We start from the raw sequence: 14,252 nt of genomic DNA on the forward strand, positions 1-14,252 counted from the left end.
AGACTAATATCAAGCAATGAAATTGAAGCAGCTATTAAAAACTTTACAGTAACAGAAAAAAGCCCAGGACCAGATGGATTCTCAGCTGAGTTCTTCAGACCTTTAAGGAAGATTATGTTAATTCTCTTCAAATTATCTCATGAAATAGAAAAGGAGGAAACACTGCCAAATTCATTCTATGAAGCCAGTGTTACCCTCATATCAAAACCAAACAAAGACACATCGAGGAAATAAAACTTCATACCCATATCCCTGATGAACATAGTTGCAAAAATCTTAATAAAATATTGACAAACTGCATTCAGAAATATACATACCAGATATCTATTAAGTAGATAGTGCACCATGATCAAATGGTTTTTATCCTAGGGATGCAAGGTTGTTTGAACATATGTGAATCGGTAAATGTAATTCACCACATAAATAGAATTAAGGACTAGAGTTACATGATTATTTCAATAGATACAGAAAAAGCATTTGTTAAAGTCCAAGACTCATTCATTTAAAAAAAAATTGAAAAATGTATGTTTTTTAAAAAAATTATTTAAAAAAATTTTTTTATACATGTGTATAGGGTAGTAATAGCTGTCTCATTCTACTGTCCTTCCAATCCCCACTGCTCCGTCCCTCCCCTCAGCATAATCCAAAGTTCCTTCATTTTTCTACTTATCAGAGAAAAACTTTAGTTTTTTGGGATTGGCTTATTTCACATAGTGTAATGTTCTCTAGTTTCATCCATTTACCTGCAAATGCTGTAATTTCTTTCTTCTTTAAGGCTGAGTAGTAGTTCATTGTATATATGTACCACATTTTCTTTATCAATTTATCTGTTGAAGGGCATCTAGGTTTGTTCCATAGTGTAGCTATTGTGAATTGAGCTGCTGTAAACATTGAGGTGGCTGTGTCACTGAAATATGCTGATTTTAAGTTCTTTGACTCTTGGCCAGGGAGTGGGATAACTGGGTAAAAGGTGGTTCCCATTCTAATTTCTGAGGAATCTCCATACTGCTTTCCAAAGTTGTTGCACTAATCTGCAGTTCCACCAACAATGTATGAGTGTACCTTTTTCCCTACATCCTTACCAACACTTATTATTGCTTATATTCTTGATAATTGCCATTCTGACTGGAGTGAGATGAAATCTTATAGTAGTTTTGATTTGCATTTCTCTAATTGCAAGAGATGAACATTTTTTCATATGTTTGTTGATCTATTGTATTTCTTCTCCTGTGAAGTGTCTGTTCAGTTCCTTAGCCCATTTATTGATTGGGTTATTTGTTTTTTTGGTGTTAAGTTTTTTGAGTTCTTTATATATCCTGGAGATTAGTGCTGTATCTGAGGTGCATGTGATAAAGATTTTTTTTCCCATTTTGTGGGCTCTTTGTTCATGTTATTGTTTCCTTTGCTGAGAAGAAGCTTTTTAGTTTGAATCCATCCCATTTATTGATTCTTAATTTTCTTGAACTTTAGGAGTCTTGTAAAAGAAGTCAGGACCTGCCATGATGAAGATTTGGGCCTGCTTTTTCTTCTATTAGATGCAGGGTCTCTGTTCTAGTGCCTAAGTCTTTGATCTATGTTGAGTTGAGTTTTGTTCAGGGTGAGAGAGAGAGAAGTTTAATTTCATTTTGTTACATATTGATTTCCAGTTTTCCCAGCACCATTTGTTGAATAGGCTATCTTTCCTCCAATGTGTATTTTGGGTATCTTTGTCTAGTGTGAGATAACTGTATTTATGTGGGTTTGTCTCTGTGTCTTCTATTTTGTACCATTAACACCTATTGATTTTTAAAGCACTAGAGAAATTAGGGATAGAAGTATCTTATTTCAACATTGTGAAGGCTATTTACATCAAACCCAAGACTAGCATACTGAACAGAGAAAAACTAAAAGCATTTCTCCATGACAGAAACAGTACATGGATGTCTACTTCCCTGCTCCTATTCAACATAGTCCTTTTAACTCTAGCCAGAACAATCAGGCAAGAGAAGAAATTAAAGAGATTCAAATAAGAAAATAATTCAGATTATCTTATTTGCTGTTATCATGATTCTGTATTTAGGAACCTCCCACCCCCAAAAAACTGTAGAAGACTTGTATTTTTTTAATTTATTTTTTGATACTTAGAAATGAACCCAGCCCCTTTTATTTTTTATTTTGAGACAGGGTCTCGCTCAGTGGTCTATTTATATAAAGTAATACATAAAATGATATAAAATACTAAAACATTCTACTCTGTGGGTGAACCTTGATAACATTACACTAAGTGAAACAAACCAGACACACAACTACATGTTGCAGGATTCCATTCACATGAAATATCCAGGATAGGTAAATCCTATGAAACAGAAAGAAAATTTAGTTTCCAGGAGTTGAGGGAAGGAGAGAAGGAGAGTGACAATGTAATAATTATGGTGTTTTCTTTTGGAATGAAAATGTTTTGTAAGTAGAAAGAGGTAATAGTTGTGCACAACATCGTGAACATACTAAATGCCACTGAATTCTCTACTTTAAATCGTTAATTTTATGTTTTGTGATTTTTACCTTAGAAAAAAATTAAAAGGACAGAAATAGAAATATGAAACCAGGAACATGGGAATATTAGAAAAGAAGATAGATTAAAAGGTAACCATGTCATCAAATGTAAATGACATAAAAATCCCAGTAGCAATCTAAAGATGGTTGTATTACATAAAAAAATAAAACCATAAGTTTGCTGCACATAGTTCTTTAAAAATAAAAGTAAACAAAAATGATGTTGTGCTAATATTAGTGAAAAGAAAGTTTGATCTTAAATCATTTAGATTATATACCACACTAAAATTAAAAAACAAAAGCAAATTAGATGTAAGGAAAAGTAAAAATAATAAAGACTAGCACTCAGTTAATGAAGCAGAAAACAAAAAAGTCAATGAAATCAAACTGTAGTGCTTCAGATAATAAAGGATATTATGTAAAACTTTAAGGCAATGTTACAGTTGATATTAAGCAAGTTCCTTGAAAGCTGCAAATTACCAAACGTTACTGGAGAATAAATGGAGACTTTTAAAAATACTTTTAAAATTGAAAATTTATTTAAAACCTTCCCACAAAAAGGACACTGGGTCCAGATGACTGCATTAATCATTCCCAACACTTGAGGCAGAAAAAAAATTTACAAATTCTATGCAAACTCTTTCAGAAATAGACGGGAAAATTTCCAAACTGAATCCATGAAATTTATCCTGAGGTGGGAGCAATTTACAGAAAACAATACCCCTCACGATAACAAATGCAAAAATTCTGAACAAAATTTTAGCAGTCTGAATCTAAGTATAGATTAAGATAGTACACTTAAACCAACTAATTTTATCCCAGAAATGTAAGGATGGTTTAACCTTTGAAGTCCATCAGTGGAATGTACCATAGTGACAAACTTTACACACACACACACACACACACACACACGAATGTCTCACATAGACCCAGAAAGAACATTTGACAATTCCAACGTCCATTCCTGATTAAAAACTCCAAGCAAATTAGAAATGAAAAGGACCACCCTCAATTTGATAAAGAAGATCTACACAAAACCCATACCTGTCATCACAATTAATGGTTAAAGACTGAACACTTTCTTTTAAGATAAAAAGAAAATACGGATGTTCCTTTTATCACTTCTGTTCAACATTATACTGAGGTAACCAGTGGAATAGGTGAGGAAGAAAGACAAAAGACATGCAGATTGGAAATAAAAAATACAAAACAAAACCCTTTACTATTATTCAAATCATGATCGCCTATATGGAAAATTCACTCATCAAAACCATATGTTTTAAATAATGTGGTACTTCTGGAAATGAGATTTTCCCATGATATTGTGATATTGTTTTTGTTACTGTTTGGTTGTTCCATGACTTCTCTGAACTAATTGTGTATTCTTTTTTTGCATGAAGCCATCAAATTACTTAAGACCATCAAAATTCTACTCAGTTGTCATAGTAGTCAGTCCTGATTAGACAGGGGTTTCTTTAAATGCCCAGAAGCATTAGTTTACATTCTTCCTTTGAAGTTACATGTGTTTATTGGGATATACTTGAGCACCCAGTCAGGCAATTGTCAATCTCCCTTTTTACTTCTTGCTAACACAAAGCCTAAAGTTCAAACATGGGTCTCAAGTCTTTCCTGAACAGGTACATATCTTGGGTATGTGGAGTCTTGTGCATGTACATGGCCTTCTGTGTGCCCAGGAATGTTTCAGATCTTTTCAAAATCCACTTCACACTTGTCACTTACCAGTTGTTCCTTTTAAACTGTTCGGTTAGCTTGTTTTCCCCACCGTCCCATCCTGTTATAACTTTTAGGCAGTTAGAGTGTTTAAAACTTTTACTTGCCTCTTGATTGTTTTTGACAGACACACATCATGGTATAGGGAGTATGGAGAGGCTGTTCTTAGTGAATTAGCTCAGATTTAGGTCAAAGAAAGACAACCCTTTGAGTTTTTCTGGGGAATTGCCAGACAGTTCAAATTATGGGAAATAGTCTTTGGGAAAGCTCCAAATATTGCGTTTTTTAAAAAAAACGACTATTATTGTAGGATGTTGGTTTTATTTTCAGTATTCAGCTAGGGAGAGAGAGATAGTAATAGTTCAAGTGAAAATACCACAATGCGTGTATTTTTTAAACCAACATTCAACTATTTTTCTTGATGACATGCTCCCCCCACCCAGGATTGTTACAAGCCATTGGCTAACTTCTGCAGTTCTTAAAAAGAATTCTTAAAAAGAATTGCAGTTTTTATCAGCATTCTTGTTTCTTTGATTCAGGAAAGAATTTTCAGAGGTCCTTACTTAGCTATTTTTGCTGATCTCACAATTGGAGTTGCTGGGTTGTTTTGTAACAGTATGTTAAACTTTGTGTGTGTGTGTGTGTGTGTATGTGTAAGAAATTGTCATATAGTTTTCCAGAGTTGCTATACCATTTTGCTTTCTCACTAGGAATGTTATTATGCTCTATATCCTCAGCAGCACTTGTCAATGTCTTTCTTCTCTCTCTTTTTTTAAAGCTGTCCTTACAAGGGTATAGTGGTGTTTTAGTGGGTGTGTTGTGGTCTTAGTTGGAATTTTCTAATAACTAGTGATGTTGAACCTGCTTTCTCATTGTTATTTGCCATCTAAACAACCTTGTGATGAAGTGTCTATTCTAAAGCTATTTCTTAGACTGTTACTAGATGACTTCACTAAGTGATAGAGTTGTATTGAGCAATTACATAGCAGGGAAAGCTTCCCAGTGGTAATGGCATTTTGTAGCATTTGGCAGGATGAAAAGCAGCATATGTGGAAATAAGAATGAATGGTAAATTGTCCATCCACGTTTGGATGTTTCCTAGACTCCATTTTCTCTTTCCATTAAGTCCCAAATTTCCAGTTCCACAAATATTTGAATAAAATTGACACAGGTGCCTTGTAATACATTGGAAATCAATCTAGAGCTCATATATTTTATTTACTATATTATTATAATGTGGTTATTTTCTTTTACTATTATATGTATACTATATTAATATATACTGTTTTTAAATGTAATTTAATAATATATACTATATGTAATATATACTATATTTAAGTTTTATATGTGTTCCCCATCTGGGATGATGGGATAAAATGGGTTAAATTTTGTCCAAATACACAGCATTTGACAAGTGAATTTTTCTTTGATGATAAACCATTTTATGGTTCTGTGCTCTTTTCCTAAATTCCTTGGAAAAAATGTTCTCTGGTGGAAAAGGAAAGGGAAGAATAGAGAAAACATTCTAGTCATTCAAAGCTCACCACTGCCAACCTTTTTTGTGTATACACAGAGGGTTTGGTGGTGTTTGAGAGCCTGAACTCTTCACATCACTGCTGATGCTTTTTAAATTTTATTGTTTGTTCTTTTTAGAAATATATGACAGTAGGTTTGATCCCCAGCACTGCAAAAAAAAAAAAAAAAAAAAAGAAAAAAGAGAAAAAAAAGAAATATATGACAGTAGAGTGTATTTTAACATATTATACATACATGGAGTATAACATTCTAATTTGATCCCATTTTTGTGGTTGAACATGATGTAGAGCACTGGTCGTATATTCATATATGAGCATAGGAAAGTTATGTCTGATTCATTCTACTGTCTTTTCTATTCCCATCCCCCTTCCCGTCATCCTCCTCTGTCTAATTCAATGAACTTTTTTTCTTCTCTCCCCTCCTTATTGTGTGTTAGCATCTGCATATCAGAACATTTGGCCTTTGGTCTTTTGGGACTGACTTATTTCACTTAGCATGATGGTCTCGAGTTCCATCCATTTACTGGCAAATGCCATAATTTCATTCTTTATGACTGAGTAATATTCCATTATGTATATATACCACATTTTCTTTAGTCATTCTTCTGTTGAAGGGCACCTAGGTTGGTTCCATAGCTTAGCTATTGTGAATTGAACTGCTATAAACATTGATGTGGCTGCATTACTGTAGTATGCTGATTTTAAGTCCTTTGGGTATATACCAAGGAGTGGGATAACTGGGTCCAATGGTGGTTCCATTCCCAGTTTTCTGAAGAATCTTCGTACTGCTTTCCACAGTGGTTGCACCAATTTGCAGTCCCACCAGCCATGTATGAGAATATTTTCCCCTATATCTCCTATAACATTTATTGTTACTTGTATTCTTGATAATTATCATTTTGACTGGGGTGAGATGGAATTTCACTGTAGTTTTAATTTGCATTTCTCTAATTGCTAGAGATGTTGAACATTTTTTCATATTTTTCTTTACCATTTGTATTTCTTCTTCTGTGAAGCACCTGTTCAGTTCCTTTGCTCATTTATTGATTGGGTTATTTGGTTTTTTGGTGTTAAGTTTTTTGAGTTCTTTATATATCCTGGAGATTAATGCTCTATCTGAGGTGCAGGTGGCCAAGATTTTCTCCCATTCTGTAGGACCTCTCTTCATTTAATTATTTTCTTTGCTGTGAAGAAGCTTTTTAATTTGATACCATGGCATTTATTGATTCTTGTTTTTAGTTCCTGCGCTTTAGGAGTTTGGTTGAAGAAGTTGGTTTGTAAATTGACCTGATGGAGAGTTGGGCCTGCATATTCTTCTAGTAGGCACAGGGTCTCTGGTCTAATGCCTGGGTTCTTGATCCACTTTGAGTTGAGTTTTGTGTAGGGTGAGAGATATGGGTTCAATTTCATTCTGCTACATATGGATTTCCAGTTTTCAAAGCACCATTTGTTGAAGAGGTTATCTTTTCTCCAATGCATGTTTATGGTGCTTTTGTCTAGTATGAGACAACTGTATTTGTGTGGATTTGTATCTGTGTCTTCTCTTTTGTTCCATTGGTCTTCATGTCTGTTTTGGTGCCATTATCATGCTGTTTTGTTACTATAACTGTAGTATAATTAAAGGTCTGGTATTGTGATGCCTCCTGCTTCACTTTTCTTGCTGAGGATTACTTTAGCTATTTTGGGCCTCTTATTTTTCCAAATGTATTTTATGACTACCTTTTCTGTTTCTATGAAGACCATCATTGGAATTTTAATAGAAATTATATTAAATATATATAGTGCTTTTGGTAATATGGCCATTTTGACAGTATTAATTCTGCCTATCCAAGAACATGGGAAATCTTTCCATTGTCTTAAGTCTTCTTCAGTTTCTTTCTTAAGTTTTCTATAGTTTTTATTTTAGTGGTCTTTCACCTCTTTTGTTAGATTGACTTCCAAGTTTTTTTTTTTTTTTTTTTTTTTTTTTTTTGAGGTTGTTGTGAATAGGATAGTTTTCCTAACTCCTTTTTCAGCTGATTCATCATTGGTGTATAGGAATGCAATTAATTTATGTGTATTAATTTTATATTCTGCTACTTTGATGAATTTGTTTATGAGTTCTAGAAATTTTCTAGTGGAGTTTTTTGGGTCTTCTAAATATAAAATTTTGTCATCACCAAATATGTGTAGTTTGAGTTTTTCTTTTCCTATTTGTATCCCTTTAATTTCTTTATTTTACCTAATTACTCTGGCCAGAGTTTCAAGAACTATGTTGAATAGGAGTGGTGAAAGAGGGCATCCTTGTCTTTTTGCAGTTTTTAGAGGGAATGCTTTAGTTTTTCTTCATTTAGAATGATGTTGACCTTGGGTTTAACATATATAGCTTTTACAATGTTGAGATATGTTCCTACCATCTCTAGTTTTTCTAGTGTTTTGAATATGAATGAATGCTATATTTTGTCAAATACTTTTTCTGCATCTATTGATGCAGAAAATAATTATGCGATTCTTGTCCTTAAGTCTATTAATACAATGAATTATGTTTATTGATTTCTGTATTGAACCAACCTTGTGATTCTTTGGGTCTTGACCACACTGGGAATGTAGTAGAAATGTAGTTATTAAGTAATCAGTTACTATTACCTCCTCAGCTTCTGTGTGTGTGTGTGTGTCCATGTGTGTGTACTCTACGTGGTTACAGTTCATACATGATTTTGTAATTAGTAGGTGTTCAGTAAATGGCTACTTTAGGTTTTTGAAGTTACAGGGTAGGTCATTCTAATGAGATTTTTAGAGTAGGAGAAAATCTGCAATGAATCATCTCTTAAATGTGTCTTTTCTAGTTTTGTTTTTCTACATATATTGTGAATCGATTACTCTAAGGCAGTGCCCTTTTTTTTTTTTTTGTCCCCTTCTAGGGCTTAGATTGGACCCCAGGCTTTGCTACTTTATGCTTAGGCAGGTACTCTACCACTGAGCTGTATCTCCAGCTTTTTTTTTAAATTTAAATTTTAATAATTTTTATTGAACTAAAACTTAGCAAAATCTATACATTCAAAATTTATAGTTCCATGGGTTTTGATAAGTATATTACATTCAAGTAACCAACGTTATGCGATCAAGCTCTAGAGTATCTTAATCACTCCTTGGGCTCCTTTGTAGACATTTCCTAATTCAACCCCCATTCCCAGATATGCTCTGATTCATTGTTCCCTGTTACTATTGTTTTGCCTTTTCTAGAATTTCAAATAGATGGATTATATAATATATACTCTATGTCTGGTTTCTTCTGATTAGGATAATATTACTAACTGATTGTATCATTAGTTTATATTTATTACTAAGCATTATTCCATTGCATAGTGTACTTTGGGTAACCATTTAGGGAGTTTATAATTTTTATTCTTTTGTTATAAATACTATAGCTTTGTTTTAAATGGATATAATAAAAGTAATATTTTAATGAAACTTTCATTTATACATTTCTAAAATTGTGTTTGTTTTAATGAAATTATTTTTTACTAACCTATTTCATCTTAATAGAATTTTCAGAAATTATAATACATTAAGATAATTTTGCTGACTTTGAAATGTGAAAAAGAAATTTATACTTTAATGATCTTTAGGTTTTTTTGTTTTTTGTTTGTTTTAAATGCTGAGGATTGAAATCAGGGGCACTCGACCACGGGGCCACATCCCCAACCCTATTTTGTATATTATTTAGAGACAGCGTCTCAAGTGCCTTGCTTTGCTGAGACTGGCTTGAGCCCTGGGATTACAGGCATGTACCACTGTGCCTGGCTGAGCATTAGGTTTTTAAAATTAAGATTTATTTTATTGAATAGCATAAAACAAAATCTTGGTCTTGTTTCAGTTATTAATTGCTTTCTTTTATTTATCTGATCTATGTATATTAATTGGAACATATAAAATGAATTGCCTTTCAATTATCTCTTTTATCTCTTTGAGCTGACCTAAAAGAGTATTTTAAAAAATTGTTTTGAAATGAAGTTAATGAGAGTGGTTCATTTTGACAGGCTTTTGGAAATGCAAAGACAGCTCATAACAACAATTCAAGTCGTTTTGGCAAGTTTATTCAAGTAAATTACCAGGAAACAGGCACTGTACTTGGGTAAGTATGGCTTTGGGTAATGTTTTTATTTTTGTCATTACTCCTTTATAAGCTGCGAATTGTGACATTGGTGTCTTCATTAAGGAAAAAAAAAAAACAAACCCCATGTATTTTTGGGAGAGTGTCCAGTACTGAGGGTTGAATAGCTTTACATATGTTAGGCATCCATTTTGTCCATAACATCCCCAGCCCTTTTAATTTTGCCTTAGGACCAGTTCTCACTGACTTGCCTAGACTGGCCTTGAACTTGAAGTCCTCCTACCTCAGCCTCCCAAGTGTCTGTGATGATAGGTGTGTGCAACATGCTGGGCTAAAACTTTTTCCTTTTTTTTTTTGCTTTTGGAAAAGTTCAAACTCTGGTTGTAAGAATATCTAACATTTATGCACCTTTAACTTACAATTATTATTAATTATTACTATTATTATTTGTTGCATTTACTTTTCTCTGTTGTATATACATGTATTCTTTGGAATTGTTTTCAGGTAAGTTGGTTATATAACTTTACCCCTTAATTACTGTATTTCCTAAAACAACCACACTTTTATACATGTTCATATTACTTTTCTTATAATCTACAGATTGAATTTTGTTATAGTAATAATTTTTATATAGTCTTAAGAACATAGTATTTTGTGCCAGCAACATTCTTTGTAGCTTTAAAAACTAATGGACTTGGGCTGGTGTTGTGTCTCCGTGGTAGAGTGCTTGCCTTGCACGTGTGAGGCTCTGGGTTCGATTCTCAGCACAACATAAAATAAATCAGTAAATAAACAAAATAAAGTTATTGTATTCATCTACAACTGAAAAAAAAAAAAAAAAACTAATGGACTCTGTTTTTTTTTGCGGTGCTGGGGATCGAACCCAGGGCTTTGTGCTTGCAAGGCAAGCACTCTACCAACTGAGCTATCTCCCCAGCCCTGGACTCTGTTTTTTTAATGCAGTTCTAGGTCAATAGCAAAAATTAGTGGAAAGTACAGAGAATCCCCTTATATCCCTTCAAACTATGTCCCATAACCCCATAATTTCCCCTAGTATAAACATCTTACATTAGTGGTTCATTTGTTAAAATGGATGAGCTAATGTTGTGATATATTCTTATTAACTCTAAAGTTAATAATTTGCTTTAAAGTTCACTGTGTTATACATTCTGTGGTTTTTGACAAATGTATGGAAGATATGTACTCACCATTACAGGGTAAAGCAATAGTTTCACCATCCTAAAAATCCTTTGTACTCTGCTTATCTAACCTTTTCTTCCTGGTAACCTTCGACAAGTACTAATCTTTTTACTGTTTCCATAGTTTTGGCTTTTTCAAAATGTCTTGTGTTTGGAATCATACAGTATATATTTTTCACATGAGGATCTTTAACTTACCAGTATGTATTTACTTGCACACATGTATTTAAGGTTTTTCCCTACCTCTCTTTGACTTGATATCATTGGATTAATCTTAAATTCATATATTAATTTAGAGATAATTGACACCTTTGTGCTATTTAGGAGTGATTTAAAATATTTTTCGTATATCTGGTTGTATTTATTCCCAATTTTATTGTAATTAAAATGTTTTAAGTGTGATTTTTCTCTTGCATTATATTTTCTAATTATATATTGTTTGCGTATATGAAGACTATTGATTTTTACATTAATTTTGTATCTAATTAACTTTCTGAATTATTTTGTTGTTTGCATTGGTTTATTATTGAGTCTCTTCTGGGTATATAATTATATATGCAAGTAGAGATAGTTTACTTTCTTTAGTTCCTATATATATGATTATTTTCTGTTTTATCTGATTTACCTCTAATACTGTGTTAGTTATCTTTCCATCAGTGTGGCAAAATACTTAAAGGAGGAGAAATTTTGGTTCATTGTTTCAGATGTTTCAGATCATGGTTGGTTGACTTTATTGTTTTGGGGCCTATGGCAAAGCAGGACATCCTGGAAGGGTGTGTGTGATGGAGCAAAGCTGGATACCTTGTGGAAGCTGGAAACAAGGAAGAGGGAGAGAAAGGGCCCATAGTCCCAGTTGCCCTAATGTTTGTAGTGCCCTAATTTCCTTCCCTAGGCTTTGTCTTCTGAAGGTTCTGCCATCTCCCAGTGGCATCACAGCCTGGCAGCCAAGCCTTTAACATATGGACCTTTGAGGGATATTTAATATCTAAAACATGGCAAATACTGTAATAGTACTATTTCTGTATTTTATATGAATGTCTTTACCTTTTCTCCATAAGTAAAATACTAGCTTTAGGACCTTTAATTATGTTAACCGATTAAGTGGCGATTTTAATTTTCTTCAGTGTTTTTGTCAGTAATGGGTATTATATTTTATCGGAGGCCTTTTTGGCATTTATGGAGATTAACATGTCTTCATCCTGAGATTTGTTATTATTGTCATTTCCCCCCCGGTATTGAACCATATCGCATTTCTGGGAAAGGAATTCCACTTTGGTAAATATACACACACAAATTGGCCGTTGTGTTTTGTTTGCTAGGTTTTTTTTTTTATAATTATTTTTAATTTTTTTGGTACTGAGGATTGAACCCAGGGGTGCTTTACCACTGAGCTACATCCCTAGTCCTTTTGTTTGTTTGTTTGTTTATTTATTTGGAGATAGGATCTTGCTAAGTTGCTAAGACTGACCCCAAATTTGTGCTTTGTGAGTTGCTGAGATTATGGCATGATCCCCTGCTCCTGGCTCTGTTCGTTTCCATTATGATACTTGCATCCCTTTTAGTAAGTGAGATTTATCTGTACTTTTCTTTTTCATGCAATTTTATTAAAATTTTATTCTTTCTGCCTAATATCCCAACTGCTGTGTGTATCTTTCCACCACCTGTAGAGAACCAAAACTAAAACCAGTTTAAGAAAAGCAAAAACAAAAACGAGATGTCTTTATTCAGTGGTAAGTTTGTTATCTCATCTCTTTTTCTGATTCTGAAGGCTAATCAGGTACATTTGGTACTTTTATTCATAAAAGTGGGATGTAGTCCAGTTGTCAGACTTTTCTTCCTTAGTTTTCCTGATTGTGCTGCAGGAGAGATTGATAATATGTGAAGTCATAGTGCTTTGTAACTTGTGAAATATTATTATTACGAAGTAATATTCATTGATTCTCAAGACAGTTTTGTAAGTTAGGAATAGCAGATATTTGTTTTCCCATCTTGTGAAGGAAATTCAGGCTTTTATGTGTTAAGTTAGTGCCTTAAAGATTAACCATTTTCTTTTCTTATGAATAATAATAATCTTCATTAATAAGCCAAGATATATATGTTAAATAGTTTTTACTCTTTCCTTATTTTATTTACTAAACAAGAGTTTATAGAATACATTTTGAGAACTAGGCAATGTGCTAAGTATGGAGAATATAAAAAGATGTAAAGTTTGCTGTTTTTAAAGGTCTCATAATCTCTTTGGTAAGACAGATATTTTTATAAGTTAATTACAGTAAATGAAATTAGTGTAATGATTGAAATATATGTCTGGAGGTGTTTACAGAAAAAGGTGGTTTCCATGTTGGATAATGAAAATTTGTCAAACAACTGGGAAATTACATTATCAGTTGAAATGATAATTATCAAACGAGTGGAATCATGACAACATGGTATATTTGAGGAGGTAAGATAAATGGTTATAGAACATGGTCATAGTGGTCAGTTGATGTCCAATTGTGAAAAAAGCTCCAATGTTTGTAATTATTCTGTTGATGTTGTGAAGCAGATTAAAGAATTTTATTACAAAAACAATCATACACAAATTAAATAGTACAAGAACTCCCGATAAGATTCAACAATGATGGGGCTGGGGTTGTAGCTCAGTGGTAGAGTGCTTGCCTAGCACATGTGAGGCAATATGCTAAGTATGGTGAATATAAAAAGATGTAAACAAGTTTTCTATTTTTAAAGGTCTCATAATCTCTTTGGTAAGACATTTTTATAAGTTAATTACAGTAAATGAGATCCCGAGCACCACATAAAAATAAATGAATAAAATAAAGGTTTTGTGCCCATCTACAACTAAAAAGAATCTTAAAAAGATTCAACAATGACTAGCCCTTTCTTCTTTTGCTGTGCTGATTTTTAAAAATCATAGACATAATATCAGTCCACCTCTACACATTTCAGAATGTTGAAGTGAAAGTAAAAGAGTAACATAACTAGATCTTTTGTTGTAGATTAGTAACTCTTGTACCAGTATAACCTGTGAGTTGAGGGAAGAAAAGAAGTAGTACTCCATAAAGTAGTTTGTTGGTTTAGTTGGAAGAGAGAACTTTTGCAGTTAAAATAGACATGGTTTATGTCATAGTTGTGCTGTTTACTAGTGTATGGTCTCAATAT

The 14,252-nt window shown here is 33.0% G+C and overlaps 1 protein-coding gene across 1 annotated transcript in view; it reads left to right on the top strand.

The window, feature by feature from the left end:
- Positions 1–14,252, top strand: part of Myo9a (myosin IXA) — a 251,023-nt gene that overhangs the window by 71,928 nt on the left and 164,843 nt on the right. The window contains exon 3 of the mRNA XM_047539276.1: positions 9,818–9,912. Coding sequence (XP_047395232.1) covers positions 9,818–9,912 — 95 coding nt within the window. The remainder of the gene's footprint in view (positions 1–9,817; positions 9,913–14,252) is intronic.

The sequence above is a fragment of the Sciurus carolinensis genome, chromosome 2 (genome assembly GCF_902686445.1).
Source record: "Sciurus carolinensis chromosome 2, mSciCar1.2, whole genome shotgun sequence".
Taxonomy (NCBI): Eukaryota; Metazoa; Chordata; class Mammalia; order Rodentia; family Sciuridae; genus Sciurus; species Sciurus carolinensis.